The sequence below is a fragment of the Leuciscus leuciscus genome, assembly GCF_965113295.1.
Source record: "Leuciscus leuciscus genome assembly, chromosome: 10".
Classification (NCBI taxonomy): domain Eukaryota; kingdom Metazoa; phylum Chordata; class Actinopteri; order Cypriniformes; family Leuciscidae; genus Leuciscus; species Leuciscus leuciscus.
This window is the reverse complement of record NC_138734.1, coordinates 38,854,369-38,869,398: the sequence shown is the minus strand read 5'-3', so window position 1 is coordinate 38,869,398 and position 15,030 is coordinate 38,854,369. Positions and strand designations below refer to the sequence as shown.

The following is a 15,030-nucleotide window of genomic DNA, read 5'->3' as shown; positions in this document are numbered from 1 at the left end:
ATAGAAATATTTTGTAACAATATACACTACAGTTCAAGTGATTTTTTAAAGAAATTAATACTTTTATTCAGCTTTTTATAATATACTTTTATTTTTATTTGTGTTAAATTGATAAAAAGTGATAGTAAAGATTTATATTTTTAGAAAGATTTAACTTTTAAATTTTAACTTTTTATTCATCAATGAATCTTAAAAAAAACTATCACAGGTTCCAAAAAAATATTAAGCAGCACAACTGTTTCCAACATTGATAATAAATCAGCATATTAGAATGATTTTTGAAGGATCATGTGACACTGAAGACTGGAGTAATGGCTGATGAAAATTCAGCTTTGCATCAGAAATAAATTATATTTTATAGCACATTAATCTAAAATAGAAAACCATTATTTTAAATTGTAATAATATTTCACAATATTACAGTTTTTTCTGTATTTCTGATCAAATAAATGCAGGCTTGATGAGCATAAGAGACTTCTTTCAAAAACATAAAAAAATAGTAATGTTTCCAAACTTTTGACTGGGTCTGTCGCCTATATAAATCTCACTTTTCAAAGGAGTTTGAGTCAAGTGCTCACGAGCGCTCTAACATTTGACCGTAATAATGCTGCCATCGTGTGGCAATCGTCGGTATATAAACGACTCATCCTTGAATATAGCCGTAATCGTTGTGGTCATCATCACTATCTGTTTCTTCCAGGTTAAATAAAGTAACAAACAATAGCTGACATAGTTACAACAACACGATACTCATATCCAGTTATGTAAATAATTAAGTTCCTCTGGGTAATCCCCCGTTATGCGCGTGTGTTATTTGACGCAGGCTAAAAGTTAACTATGACAGAATGTAAACACTTGAGTTAGTTTAAGGTGCGGTGCCCTGTTTGCAGAATGACACAGCCAGAGAGACAATGAAAAATAATACAAATTTCATAGACTACCTTTTTACTTAGGCTACTTTTTGATTTATTTAACCTGCCTACTCTTTAATCAGTTTATAATTCAGAGAATTATATATTATATATAATCCACAATTCAAAATGTCATTGAATTGTATGGAATACGAGTGTGGTTATGTGTCGTGGACATTACCAAACAAAGGAAGGCAAATGTCCTTCAGCAGATAAAGAACAGTCCACACCTGAAAGGGAAATAAAGCAGCGCCCTCGACAGCATGAACCCACCGCGCGCACTGGCGTCTGGCGCGCGACACAACTACGTCAACGTGACCACGTTTTCTGATGTCATTTTAGTGATGATGTTTGCTAATTTATTTTTCGATCATTTTATTATAGTCGTTACTAAATTTAATAACAAAATATGCCAAATTTCTATTAGAAAAATAATTGTCGCACAGTAAAATCTGGTAACAGTAATAGCCTAGCCAAAGACTATTTAAAAAATCCATAAAGACTCATAGAATAAGTTTAGTATTTGTCTCTGTTTTTTAACTATTATTGTGTCTTTGTCTTATTCATAATTAGCCTATGATCAATTATGACAGCATATGTTTTTGCATTGCTTTAACTCAACTTTTTATATAAGTTATACAAGAATCAACTCTTTTTAAAGTCAGTTTCTTGTCATTTAAGTTGAAATGACAAACATCCAAGGTTATTGTATTTAAAAATGTAAGGCATGCAGCAACTTTTTACATAGGCTATAATAGGCTATATATGCTGTATTCTTCTTTGGTTGATAAAAAGTATAAAATAACTTCACAAACGTGGTTTGGGGTTCTCCCATGCTGGTCTCTTTGCTGTTTCTTTCTTTCTTTCTTTTTTTAAGCACTTAGTTGCAGAGGTGTAAAGTCCAGGTTCAGAGAGCAAAAGTCCTCCTCAGTGTTTTGTTCCAATCACCTGGATTTGCTAATTAGCACAGTTTTTCAGCCAGGAGATGAACTAATTAGTGAAATCAGCTGGCTGAGTTCATGGGTGGAATAAACATATGGCAGGACTTTTACTTTCTGACCCCTGGACTTTACACCTCTAGTTGCCCAGACTGAGAGACCAATGTAAATGTGGGCTGGTTCTCAGATTGCTGTGCACTTTTACAGCACGCCTACCTCCACGGGTATCCAATGACACACTAACTCGAGTTTAACTTGTTACACGCGAGATAATGAGCGATCATCCAATCACGCGTGCTTCATCTATCTAACCTGCCTCTAGTTTCAGCGCGAGGTGTCCGCGCACCTGTTGGTGAATGATGTACAGTAGGCTGCATGTTAACGCTCATTCCTTCTCACACTTTCGTCGTTTTATCACTTTCACATAGGTTATTTGGAGCGTTGTCGTTGTACACGGGTGTATTTTAAATAAGCGTTTGTCCTCGTCAAGTGAAAAGATGAACCAAACTGACCTTCGGAGACTTTTCGCAGCGTGTGATGGGAATAAGTCAGGAAGAGTCGAATACGAGGACTTCACTACTGTTTGCCGAGAGCTTAATGTCCCTGCGGACGAGATCAGGACTTTATTCAACAAGTTCGACCTGGATGGAGACGGATACATTAATTTCAACGACTTTTCGTCAAGCTTTCACGAAGTTTCCGAAGCCCTCAATCTTGCTTTGTTGGGAAACAGTTTGCAAAGTCAGAGAAGCGCTTGGGATGAGTTTGAAAACACATTAGACGGAGATGTGGCCTTTTATTTAGGAAGGTAGGCTTATGTTTTGACTTGTGAAGTTCAGATTCACTTATTTTGTCATATTAACATGAGAGGATGCACGAGACAATATAGGCTAATTTGCCTACGTTTTAAACTTATTAGTTTAAACTAGTTTAGTTTACTCTCTAGTTTCTAAGGTAGCTCAAGTTCTTAAATATCGTGTGTGTTTGTGTGGACTTGTACAACTATATATTTGTGAGGCCCGCTTTGAGTTTTAGACCAGTGAGGACAAAGAGTAAAGTGAAGACATTTTGGCTGGTCCTCACTTTCTGAGAGCTCTTTAAAGGCTTGTTTGAGGGTCAAGACTTGGTTTTAGGGATAAGGTTTTAATTGGGTTTGGGGTAAGGGTTCAGTTTAGGCACTTGTGAGGGTTAGGGTTAGGGTAAGGAGCTAGATATTGCATTGTCACTGAATGTCCTCACAAAGATAGATGTCACTGTGTGTGTGTGTGTGTGTGTGTGTGTGTGTGTGTGTGTGTGTGCGTGCGTGCGCACATAACCATGTTTTTGGATCAGATGTGTACCCAGAAAAAAAAAAGCATGCTATAAGTTTTCTTTTTGGGGGTTAACCAGTGGTGGAAATGACTAATATATATATATATATATATATATATATTTTATATTTTGGACCATAGATGCAGAAAATCCTACTATTATGTATGAAATCTGCGTTTGGAGGCTATTACGTGGATAAAAGATGGAAATCCTCTGCGTTTTTAACTGGGACGACTTTTTTTAATTCAATCCCTCGACTCAGTTCCTCCATTTATATCTAGCTGTATAAAAAAAAAATAGTCTATGGTTTCTATCTTCCTGTTTAGTTAAGTAAACGTGTGTATACACCGAAGATTAGTTTTTCATCTGCATTTAACTACCGTTTTATATTTATTTTATTTTTTTGCCAATACCTGTCTTGACAACTGGCTTCATCCATCCACATAAGATGCGCTGATTCAGTCTGTGTTTTATTGCTATTCCCACTTTTTTCCCCCTTGTCTGCAGGCAGTGCGACGCAGTGAGCGAGCTGTATGAACAAATCCACTCCACATCAGATGAGCTGTTACTGCAGCAATATGAGGATGTCATCAAAGCCTTTGTGATCGAGAGCAAAGAACACCGGATGGAGAGTGAACAACTCGAGACCAGTCTTCGAAGGTGAGAGGAGCATTTCCAGGATTCAGCCGGGATGCTGTGCTGGTTCAAAAACAGGTTTTACAACAGCTGGTTTGGCCCTTTCCAAGGCTGATGAGATATGAAGGACAATAGTAGTTGTACCTTGATATAATTTCATGTCCCTTTACATGTTTGAAAGAATTTGTCTTTAGCATTTTAATTGTTGGTTATTTAAAACGTGTCATTCTTTGTCCCCTTGGAAGTTTTCTGAAGCTTTCTAGTGGGAGTAAGACTGTCACATAATTTAAACAGTGTACAATTGTAGTAAGTACAAGAAGATTGTGCTGTTCCGTATCAGATTAATGAATCACTAATATTGTTGTGAACTTCCTATCTACTTCATGGTATGGTGGACAGAAACACTGGCTTTTTTTTTCTTTCTTTTTTTTCAGGAAATGTTTTTTTGCTCTGTAAGCATTTAATGGATTTGGGTTCTAAAGCTTACATTATTAAAATGAAGAAAAGCTCTTCCATTCTTAAGGAAGGAGGAAATTGAAAATTAGTGCAGAGTTACTAAGCTTGTCCTTCTCCTCGTATTTCTCAAGAATTTCGATTTGTTTCTGTAAGTGTGGACACAGTTTGAGTGCTCTGTTTTCTCAGTGAAACACAGTCCAGGCCTTTTACTGTGTGTTTAACATAAGGCTGTTTGTTTCACCTCCGGTCCACCTTACACAGTTGCGGCTTGTTTTCTCAAGAGTCCTACCTTCATTCCTCCCTTCCCTTTCGTCAGAGGTTTGCTCAACTGCACCCACTTGATGATTATAAGACAGTGTAGCTTAAAGGAGTAATTCATCTCTCCAGCAGTAGCTCCTCTGGGGAACGTTTCTTTTGAGACCTGGATGCCGGTGCACTTGGTCTTAGGAAACTCTTTAATGCATCCAAGACCGGTTGTTTCAAACTGCTTTCTGGAGACTTTAAAGTTGCCATTTGGTTCTAAAAAGTTCAGGCTATGCTTTTAGCTTTTTTGATGTCAACAGGACAGAGGAACTGACCAGCTTTCAGTTAGAAGAGATGGAGGAGGACGTGCAGCAGCAACTGGCCCGCACAGAAGAACGGGTCAGAGAAGAGGTGAGAAGTCAGACAAGTTTTATATTCAGGGACTTTTTTTATTATTATGACTTGGTACATTTATGTACAATAGTTTGTATCAAAACATTTTGATAATTTTCACAATTTCATGGACCCCAGAATATTTTGTTGTATGAATATCTAAATATGCAAACTATCAAAAGAAAGAACACCCTCTGCTTTAAAAAAAACAACAAAAAAGTTGTATCCTAGCTTGATGCACTAAAAAAAAAAAAAAAAATCAACACTTGAATACAAGTTTCATCCTGGCCAAAATTTGCCCCTTGGCCTCTGTCCATCATGGTCTCCTGTCTGGATGGGATTCAGAACGATGATCAAAACATAGATGGAGTATGGAGTCGAGTCCATCAACATGGCTCGTCCTGGGACGAAATTTCATTCAGTAACATTAGGCAGTTTTGATTTGTGGTTTAATGTTGATTGCCGCATTTGTACATATGTATATGCTTGCATATCGCTTGTTTCTACTTCGTTGCGTTTTGATCAGGAGATGCATAATAGCGCCCCCTACTGAATAACTGTGAAAACAAGGAAAGCTGGAAATTTGTCAATGGCAGGGAAAGAGTTAACAATGAAACATTTTTACATGCAGATTAAAGCAAAAGTAGGTCATGCTTTTCTGAATTCTTAATGATATTCAAGTGTGTTCTAGATTAAAGGGACACCATGTAATTTTGGGTATATATCGAACTTGTATTTTTGTAATTCGGTTTTTGCCATGAAGAGAGCCACAGATGTTGACATGGCATTAAATAAAACTATCATTTTTGACCTTCTATCAGTTAAACAAAACTTCATGCTTATTGTGTAAAAACATTGTTTTGGTTGTGCTTCGGCTCTGCGTGACTGTGCAGATTAATATGAGCCTGCACAATAGAAGATGCTTTACAATGAACTTGGATAAATTGCCATATGAACAGTTCAATAAAGTTCCTTACTCACCTGTTGAGTAATAAACACCACCCCCCGTCACTTTAACATTTCAAATCCTTCAGTTCTCAATCTCTGAAAAGCCAAGCCAGTGTTGATTCTGGTTTATTTCCTGCAAAAACCATGTCGGGTCTAAAATACAAACGCTTATAATTGGCTTACCATAGTGAAATGGGTTAAGACAAAAACATGGTTTGGAAGGATTGTTGTATTTACTCTATTTAAACTGTTAATTTTGAACAAAGTTAGTTTACTTCTACTACTAACTACTACAGTGTATTATATTGAATGTTTTTTTTTAAATGGCATTAGTTACTATAACCATGGTTCATACATGTAAACGTGTATTTATTCTGTCTTGCTGAGTGGAAAAGAGGGATTTCGGGTTTAGCTTCTTGCTCAGTGGTTCACCTTTATTCTTGTAGCCCAGTGAGCTTTTTAACAGGAAGGCCAGCCTGACTCGGTGCACAAAGGCTTCTCTATGAGAGCTTGTAAATGCCTCTTTATTAGGCCTGTGCATATAAGGAAAACACTCTTCTTGGGTTTCATGCATACAGGAGCAGAAGAAATTGGATGAATCCATTGCTATGCTCCAAATCAAGCATGAGAATGAGCTGGCAGACCTGCAAACAACAATCGAGAGGCTCACAAAGGTGAGACAATGTGGGATTCTCATTCGAATGCATGTGGGTTTGTCTATATTTTGTGTAACTTGCATTTGTTTCTTACGTTCTCTAATTTAAGCAGTATCAAGAGGAGTCGAAGTTAAATAGCCCCAGAGAAGATGCCATCAAACTGAGAGCACAGATTAGAGCTCTGATGCAGGTATGAATCAGATTCTACTACCACATTCAGTGCCCTTCAGAAATGTTTGAACCTTACGGGAGAATAAGGTAAAGTCTGCCAATTTTTATCTAAAATGATAGTTCTTCCAAAAATGAAAATTCTCACCATCACTCTATTCTGAAACTGTATGACTGTCTTCTGTGGATAAAAGACATTGAGAAATTACTTTTTTTTTCTTCATAAAAAAAAAGTTCCCAACATTCTTCAACTTATCTTTTTTGGAGACTTGAGATGTCTTGAGGTTAAACTATCACATAAGGCCATATACATAGAATATGGGAATGATTTACACTTCAAATAAAAAAAATGAACAAAACAAGGGTCCTTTTTAAATGCAGTTTGTGATCAAATGTCAAATTATGAACCATTTTGTTAGAGGCACCACAGCTTATCCACTGACACATCTTAGCCCAATCTGTCTGAATTTGGTGGTGCAGATTACCCTTCATTCTGTATTTGCAAAATAAGGGTTGGCCCCCTAAATGCCAAATTGATAAATGTATGACCTCTACTGCTTTCATTTGTTTCTCTGCAGGAGAATGAGGAGCTGAGGAGTTCCCTTATGAAAGCCAAGATGAATGTCTCAGTTCTCCAGGTTGAGTTGGACGGATTGAAGAATGCCTTCACTGACCAGAAACTCCAACACGAGAGGTGAGAATACTGATGCTTCAAACTGGGTTTGTGTATGTAAAGATGATTGCTGCCATTGGTTCTCACACAGCTTGCATAAATGTGAATTTTTTTTTTTTTTTTCCTTCTCAGAGAAAGTGATGACCTTAAGAAGATGGTGATGGAGTATCAGTCTTATTCCAGCCATATAGAAATCCTCCAGTAAGTGAATTTGGTTGTTCTCTGTAATAGTCAAATGAATCAAAATATTCTAATGAAGAAATGGATTTCTTGCTTGCTTTGATATGAAAGGTTTGACTTTTTCAGGGAAGTGAACAAAACGTTGTATGACAGCAATGATGGGTTACGCTCTGCTCTGAGCCAGGATAACTCCTCTACAAAAAGACGGGTAGCTATATAATCGCTTTTTTATTTGAGTTGGTACTGCATTCGTTTTAACCATGATCAAATATTTGGTTTTCCATCATAAAGGATATCAGCGTTGTTTCTGGAATGCATTTTAATGTACACAATAACTATCCTCATTAAAATGTTTGCTCTTCTGTAGCTCTCACCAAAAAATGAAATTCCTCCTAGGAAGATGAAACCAATTCGACAGAGTACAATGAATCAGAGCGGGTAATTATGCCCTCTATTGTTTGCTCAGTATATTATTCTGTCAAGGTACAACTGCAACAAATACAGAGTAAACATTCAAGATGCTTTGTTTAGGCCTGTGTGTTTATTATACTATATTAATTATATTATTATTTTTCCTATGGAGGACTAGATGTCTTTTTTTTTCTTTCTTTTATATATAGTTTTACTAATGAAGAGGATACTATCTCGTTGGTTAAATGCTGGGCTGATAAATATTTGGACAGTGGCGTTTCCCTTCAGACGGACCCTGAGCCGATGTCAGCCAGCGATTATGACAGTGACGACAGCCATAATTCAGTGGAGACAGTGCATCATAGTTACTCTTCTATTCCATCTGAACTGGAGGCAAGTCTTCAGCTTTCACTAGTTTTCACACTATACGTGTTGTGTATCTGTATAATTCCTTTCTAGGTAAACAACGAATGTTTTTGTAGGTGTTGGAACTGAAGTCTGAAGCTTTGGGATCTGTACCTCGTAGCAGAGTTGGCTCAGTATCCTCCTCACTTCGGCGACGCTTATCTGCTTTTCCTGTCAAGGTAGTTCTTGCTTACTCCCTAGTTTTTAAACATCTTTGATGTAGAAGTAGACAATGTTTTTATTTAGTAAGCTTACTTAAGGATTTTTAAATCTTTAAAACTGCTGTATTTAAAAAAATTGTATTGTGCAACTCTTGTGTAACTTGTAACTTGGCCCTTGCCATGAAAATAGCCTCAGCTGCTGACATAACATTTAGCGCTACTTCTACATACAGTAGTTTTGCTGAAAACTATAAAGGCCCAAGTAGCAAGTAACTTATTTCCAAGGACTATTTTTAGTAGCATTTGGATCATGTGTATAATGATCAAATGCTGTGTAATCGTATGTTCAGGGATCTGGGTGCCTCAAGATCACAAACAATTTAAAATAAGTTATTTATTTATCTTTATTCACTTTTGTTTTTTCTCTCTCTCTTTTGAAGAACTTGAAAATCTTTGATATGATCAAATATCATATCCAAATTTATTTTATCATAAGCTTGATTTCAATACCTGGCATGACTTCACAATAATACTTATAACGCCATGAGCATTTGTATGCATCCTATGAGTATATATTTTTGTAGTTATGGCAAGCTCTAAAATACTTTATTGGCTATAAAATAGTTAATTTATCCATTAATCTTATTTAGTAAATGATGGCACTATAAAACTGGTAAAAAGGTTGAGAAGCACTGTGATGGACTAAAGTTGTACATTTTGTTCTCTATAGCAAACTGAAGACGACTTGCTCGACACAGATCTTGCTCCAGTGTATCGTCTGGTGTTGGCTGGGGATGCTGGGTCAGGAAAATCCAGCTTTTTACTACGGTTGAGTCTTAACGAATTCAGAGGAGATATGCAAACCACTCTTGGTGAGAACATGCAACCATGCTAATTTGGAATGAGCTTTAATGTTACCATATGAATACATTATGATGATAGAATCCAAAGAGCTCAAAATTTGTTCTTGCAGGGGTTGATTTTCAAATCAAGAAGATGCTTGTAGATGGAGAGAAAACAAACCTTCAGATCTGGGACACTGCTGGACAGGAAAGGTAAAGTAGTACATGTCTGATTTAAGAACCAACTACATGGATGGTTAAAATTATGATTGTTACATATGAATTAAGGTGCACAGATACTAAATTTGTCTGCTGGTACACAGTGCCGGTCCTTCCTATATGCAAAGTACGCAAGTTGTGTAAGGCCCCTGAACCACCAGGGGGCCCCTTGCTCTCAAAGATGACTTGATGACTAGGGATGCATAGATTAATAGAATTTGTTTCTGTTTTGATTTTGGCTTCCAATGATTATGAAAATATGATACCGCATTCAATCCTCTCCTGTAAAGCAGTGCACTGCCGCCCTTCTTGCGTACCATTCAAGTCATATCATGTAACATGACTGTCCTAATATACAGTCTCTGGCAGGACTGTATAAAAGCCTATTGAGCTGCTATTTTCACTTCGACAGCCCTAAATTCAACGAGATTTTCCTCAAGATTTTTCAAATAACTGCTTTTCCACTTTATATTCGGCAAATAATGTATCATGGTTTCCTCATATTTCTGAAGGATCATGTGACACTGAAGTCTGAAGTAATGCTGAAAACTAAGCTTTGCATCACAGGAATAAATACATTTATTCATTAATATTCAAATGGAAAAACATTTAAAATTGTAATATTTTGCACTATTTATGGTTTTACTGTATTTTTGATCAAATCTATGCAGCCTTAGTTAACATAAGAGACCTTCAAAAACACCCCCCTAGTGTTTTGAGCTGTGACTTGATTAATTTTAATTTCTTCAATATTTTATTGCGTTCTAAGTGAGTTTTACATGGTTAAGACTGTCCCGTCAGTCCTGTTTAACAAATACTAATCAATGTGGCATGTTGCCACAGAAAATAAATTGAATCGCATGTATAAACGAACGGTAAACATGTTTACAGTAAATAATGGAATATTGGCAGGCATGCAGGCCTAGGGTTTAAATGTGAAACTTGTGTTCTTTCCCCCGATTTCACAGACAAGATTTAAGTCTACTTTCAGACCAAAATGCATGTTTGAGCTGTTTTAAAGTAATTTGCACATCTTAAAATATCAATGCCATTGTTTTGTCAAGATGAACACCAGTAATGTGTTTTTTTTTTTTTTTTGGTACTTTTTATAAAAGCTACTTAAATGCCTACTCCTGGTTTAATCTAAGCCTTGTCTGTGAAACCTTTGTTACTTGATCTGTAGCATAAATGTATGTTTGAGGACTTTATTTTACACGAAGGAATTTCTAGTTGTAAAGGGTAATTCCTGTGGGACGTTCAGATTTTAAGCCTTTGATTTGTCGTTGCTGCCTGCTGTTTTCATTGTCTAATGAACCATATGCTGAAGATAAAGTACTGTTCAAATGTTTGGGGTCAGTAAGAGTTTAATGCTTTTAAAAAAAAAAAGACTTGTGCTCACCAAGGCGATACAGTAAAACGATAATATTGTGAAGTTACAATTTCTTTCTTTTTTTTATACATTTTAAAATGTACTACATTGTTGGCAAAGCTGAATTTTCATCAGCCTTTACTCCATGTGTCAGTTTTGCTGCTTAATTTTTTTTTTTTTGTGGAAACTTTTAAATGCATCTTAATGAATGCTGCTGAATAAGAGTATTGAAATAAAAATATTGAAAGTTCTTACTGACCCCCAAACTTTTGAGCTGTAGTGCATGTAGACAATACTTAACTGGTAAGCACATTCGTTTTCAAAAAGTTGTTACTTTTCTCCAGGTTCCGAAGCATTGCAAGGTCATATTTCCGTAAAGCACACGGCGTGCTACTACTGTACGATGTCACGTCTGAGAGCAGCTTTCTGAATGTTCGTGAATGGGTGGAACAGATTCAGGTACGGTGACACATTTTAATGACCTTTACATTTTTCCTTTGTATTATTTATAGTCTGAATCCAGTAAATTTTCCCTCACAGGAGTCAACCGATACGGACATCCCAATGTGTATAATCGGGAACAAGGTGGATTTGAGGGCAGAGCGGCCAGAGGGAAGCTGTGTGAGCTCTCTCCATGGGGAAAAGCTTGCTATGGTGAGTCTCGGATTTGTGTGGAAATAACGTATTAACCATCATGTTGTCAATTTGTAATGGCTCCTGTCCATGACAGGCTTATAACGCCCTGTTCTGTGAGGCGAGTGCTAAAGAGGGGACGAACGTCGTCGAGGCCGTTTTACATTTAGCAAGGTAAGATCAGTTCTTGCTCATTCTAAAACTGAGTAAAGATATTAAGTGTTTTGAGGTTTCTAATGTCTTCTGAAACTTTATCACAGAGAAGTAAAGAAACATGCAAAACTGGGGCGGAGGTCCGAGTCACGGGTGAATCTGAGTCTTCACAGACGGAAGAAGACGCTGAGCAACTGCTGTGGAGTTTAAATGTCCTAAATTTATTTTAATGTCAGTGCTTTGTTATAAAGGTAACTTTTTAAATAATTATTTCACCTTATAAAATGACCTTTTATTGTGAAAATGTTAATAAACCATTTTTAAAGAATCAAGTTAGTCATTTAAGCAATTGCCATCTTTTGGATGTTTTGTAAGTGTCCTTTGGTGTTTTTAAGCACTGATCAAATGTATACTTGTACATTTGCCTACAAATGATCAATTCACTTCAGGGTTCAATGTTTATGTAAATGTTTTTTTTATTTGTTATATTTGAATGACTTGTTGAAGGATGTTTATGTACATGTTTCTAACAATATTAAATAAAAGTTTTAGATTTTATTTAGTTTAAATCAACGGTCTGGAAGCAATTCTTCTGTTCTTTTAAAAAAAAAAAAAAAAGCAGCAAACTCTGATTTTGAGTTATACTTTATTCAACAATTTTTAGTAATGGAAATATAAAAATACAAGAGTATGCGTTTCTGAGATGGGTCGGTTATTCTTGGTTTTTACATGGTAAATACTGAAGAAAAGAGACCTGTGCACAAAGTAAATAGCCAGTCAAACTAAATTGATGTTGTACAAAAGGCTTTAAGGAAAGTACAAACAATGGTACAGCTGAATCCAGAGCAAGAAGAAAAAGATGAATGCCATCAAATGACACCAACAATAATGATGGCTTAAGATCGTCTGGAGGATTTGATGTCTTCTAACTATTTGGCTTTAGAATCAATTTTTTCGTTGGCTTTCTTTTGCTTCTGTTGCATTATTTCAGCATCTCTAAAAGAGAATACATGGAAAGAGAATTGCAGTTATTGTCCCACTACAATTTTAAACTGCAGCACATTTCCATTTCTCATACTCACAGAAACTAAGCAACAGATTATGTATGAGAGCTTCTTCCAGAGAAGCTGCTTCTAGCTCAAGTTTTGTTATTGTCGGTTACCTCTGCTTTCGGGCAGCGCCAGATAAACCATCGTTTCTCTTGCCCTTGTGCATATCACTTTGCTTCTTGGCATTTTTCTGGCGAGCAAGTTCACGCTGGTTTCCCCCTGAAGAGGACACAGTGCTGAAATTAAATATCTGATCTGACTGACACAATCAATTTTGCTGAATAACTTAACTCTTCATGTCTTGATTGATAGTTCATACTCATTTTAGTAGGCTATAATGTCCACCTTCAGGTCATGGTAAACATGTAATCTTTAATGACTTTTTCCAAAATGTAAAATATTTCAAGATGACCATTTACTGAACTGAAGCAATTTAGGATTACTTTATTTTTTGAGAAACGTTTCTCTCAATTGTCAATGTAATAAAACGCTAAACATAATACAATGTTAATAAGAAACCTTATTGGTAGATATAGAGCGATTTAAATGTAAGCTCGGGTGTGAGCTCCATATTCTCACTCTATCGATCACTAATAGCCGGATGTATCATATGATACAAAACTTATATTTAAAAATATATATTTTCAAAGGTTCTCTTCTGTGATTCTTATGAGGAAGCATTCTTAAGAAACAGTGACGTGCCTTATGAGGAACGCATAGCGTGACTCAAAGACGCCTAAGCATTATGATAAATGTATCATATACACCAGAGATTGTTTCTGCAGCTTTAACTGAAATGGATTCGGGCAAAGATGAAGGGTGTGTGTGAGCGCCACATTATATAGATAGATGCCAACACAACAAACTTTTAAAAAAACGAACATAGGACAAATATAATGGTAGGCCTATACATATAATTCGATGTGTTGAACCCTACAAAACCCATACTGTTACATTAACTATATAGATTATAAAATCCCGACCAGTCGATTTTCCACTGAACTCAATCTGTCAGGCTAACATACGCTGTGGCCGGATGTCAGAGCTCTCGTTTACGTCTGACAGCGACCAAATATCGCAAAACTGGACCCAAGTAAGATCCGTTTATATACTTACTTGTCATTTTTTTTTAAATCAGTTTTATCCGATTTTCAGATGAGCTCACCCCAAGGGCCGCTATCTTATTACCCAACAAACAACCGATGTCTTTACTGTCCGGCGTCAAACTTGCTCTGAAGCAGCATCGCGAGATCTTTCGGTACAGGAGGCAATCATTTGATTGGATGCGACATGTGACGTCAGGAACGGTTGTCATAGGTTAAGGGTTAAACTGTATTAAGATTATTTTGGACGGTTTAAACCTAAACCAGAGCCGTTAAATAATGGTTTAAACTTGGGTGTATGATAGAAACTAGAAATTGTGGAAAAAATCTGGAAGCTAATATTGTTCATAATTACGACTGTGACAATTAGCGCCTGTCATAATCAACTAAACGCTGGATTTTCAAAAGTATGTTAAGTTCACGGCATAAACTTTTTAAAAGACGTTCAAGAGTTTTACACACTGGTCTGTTGGGGACATCGACTTTTCATGCCCCTAAACACGACGCTGAAAAAACAAGCTGTGATTGGTTGCTTTACATGTCACTCAGGCTGCCTTTTGGTCGTTCGGCCAATGAAAGCTGCTTTGGAGTTCAGACCTTGAGTCTGAAGGGCTGGCTCCGGGAGGATGAGGCCGACTTTTGGGTTGGCCTACAAAAAATAGAACTTCCTATCTTAAAAGTCTGCAATCTTCATTCCTGGTGCATGTTAAGGCAGGGAACATCAAGACACGGAATGTCAATAAAGTAAAAGCTAGCTAAGCTAAGTCATAAAGCCAATAGACCTATAATGAAATATTTTGGGTAATATGTAGCTTGCAGAAACACATTTGAATTGCTGTATAATGGAGCAGGGATCAATGATAGTCAAGCAAACCCTTGACTCTCTTAGTCCTTAAATTCAGGTGCACTTTGAGCAGGTGGTTTTTGACCCCAAAGCCCCTCACTGCCCACAACAATATTCACTTTTTAGAATTCTGTGGTTGAATTAAATTAAGAAATATTCAAATTTTGAGTTTTAGCTTATATTTTAAAGTCATCTTGATGTACCCTTGGAAGTTTGCTGGTCAAGAACCACTTCTTTAGACTATTGTCCTAACAAGTCACCTTTAAAAAACACCAACAATTCAAAGCATATATTTCTGTTTAAAAAAAGTCTTAGTTGCACTCAAATG

At 36.5% G+C, this 15,030-nt stretch overlaps 2 protein-coding genes across 3 annotated transcripts; one reads left to right on the top strand and one right to left on the bottom strand.

The window, feature by feature from the left end:
* The first annotated feature begins 2,076 nt into the window (after positions 1-2,076).
* On the top strand, positions 2,077-12,275 carry rasef2 (RAS and EF-hand domain containing 2). 2 transcript variants are annotated; one of them, XM_082181316.1, is made up of 17 exons: positions 2,077-2,657; positions 3,668-3,820; positions 4,816-4,906; positions 6,415-6,510; positions 6,605-6,682; positions 7,239-7,354; positions 7,466-7,534; positions 7,640-7,721; positions 7,881-7,951; positions 8,134-8,317; positions 8,407-8,508; positions 9,221-9,362; positions 9,464-9,545; positions 11,265-11,379; positions 11,461-11,574; positions 11,651-11,727; positions 11,814-12,275. In XM_082181316.1, exons 1-17 carry the CDS (start codon positions 2,347-2,349, stop codon positions 11,914-11,916), a joined length of 1,986 nt encoding a protein of 661 aa, XP_082037442.1. In that variant the 5' UTR covers positions 2,077-2,346; the 3' UTR covers positions 11,917-12,275. The 2 variants fall into 2 exon arrangements, with proteins under 2 accessions (XP_082037442.1, XP_082037441.1); XM_082181315.1 differs by having other exon boundaries at positions 6,602-6,682.
* Positions 12,276-12,335: 60 nt separating this feature from the next.
* Positions 12,336-13,995, bottom strand: serf2a (small EDRK-rich factor 2a). Its single transcript, XM_082181317.1, has 3 exons — positions 13,872-13,995; positions 12,869-12,974; positions 12,336-12,702 (listed from the first exon to the last, which is right to left on the bottom strand). Exons 1-3 carry the CDS (start codon positions 13,876-13,878, stop codon positions 12,636-12,638), a joined length of 180 nt encoding a protein of 59 aa, XP_082037443.1. The 5' UTR covers positions 13,879-13,995; the 3' UTR covers positions 12,336-12,635.
* Between the last annotated feature and the right edge of the window lie 1,035 nt (positions 13,996-15,030).

What these genes read in the sequence shown, in the direction of transcription:
- serf2a (XM_082181317.1), bottom strand. An exon ending in GGCGCTGCCCGAAAGCAGAG is followed by an intron (nt 12,703 to 12,868) that starts GTAACCGACAAT and finishes ATTCTCTTTTAG; the next exon opens with AGATGCTGAAATAATGCAAC.
- rasef2 (XM_082181315.1), top strand. Translation starts at nt 2,347, where the DNA reads ATGAACCAAACTGACCTTCGGAGACTTTTCGCAGCGTGTGATGGGAAT. An exon ending in GTGGCCTTTTATTTAGGAAG is followed by an intron (nt 2,658 to 3,667) that starts GTAGGCTTATGT and finishes CCTTGTCTGCAG; the next exon opens with GCAGTGCGACGCAGTGAGCG. An exon ending in AGTACAATGAATCAGAGCGG is followed by an intron (nt 7,952 to 8,133) that starts GTAATTATGCCC and finishes TTTTATATATAG; the next exon opens with TTTTACTAATGAAGAGGATA.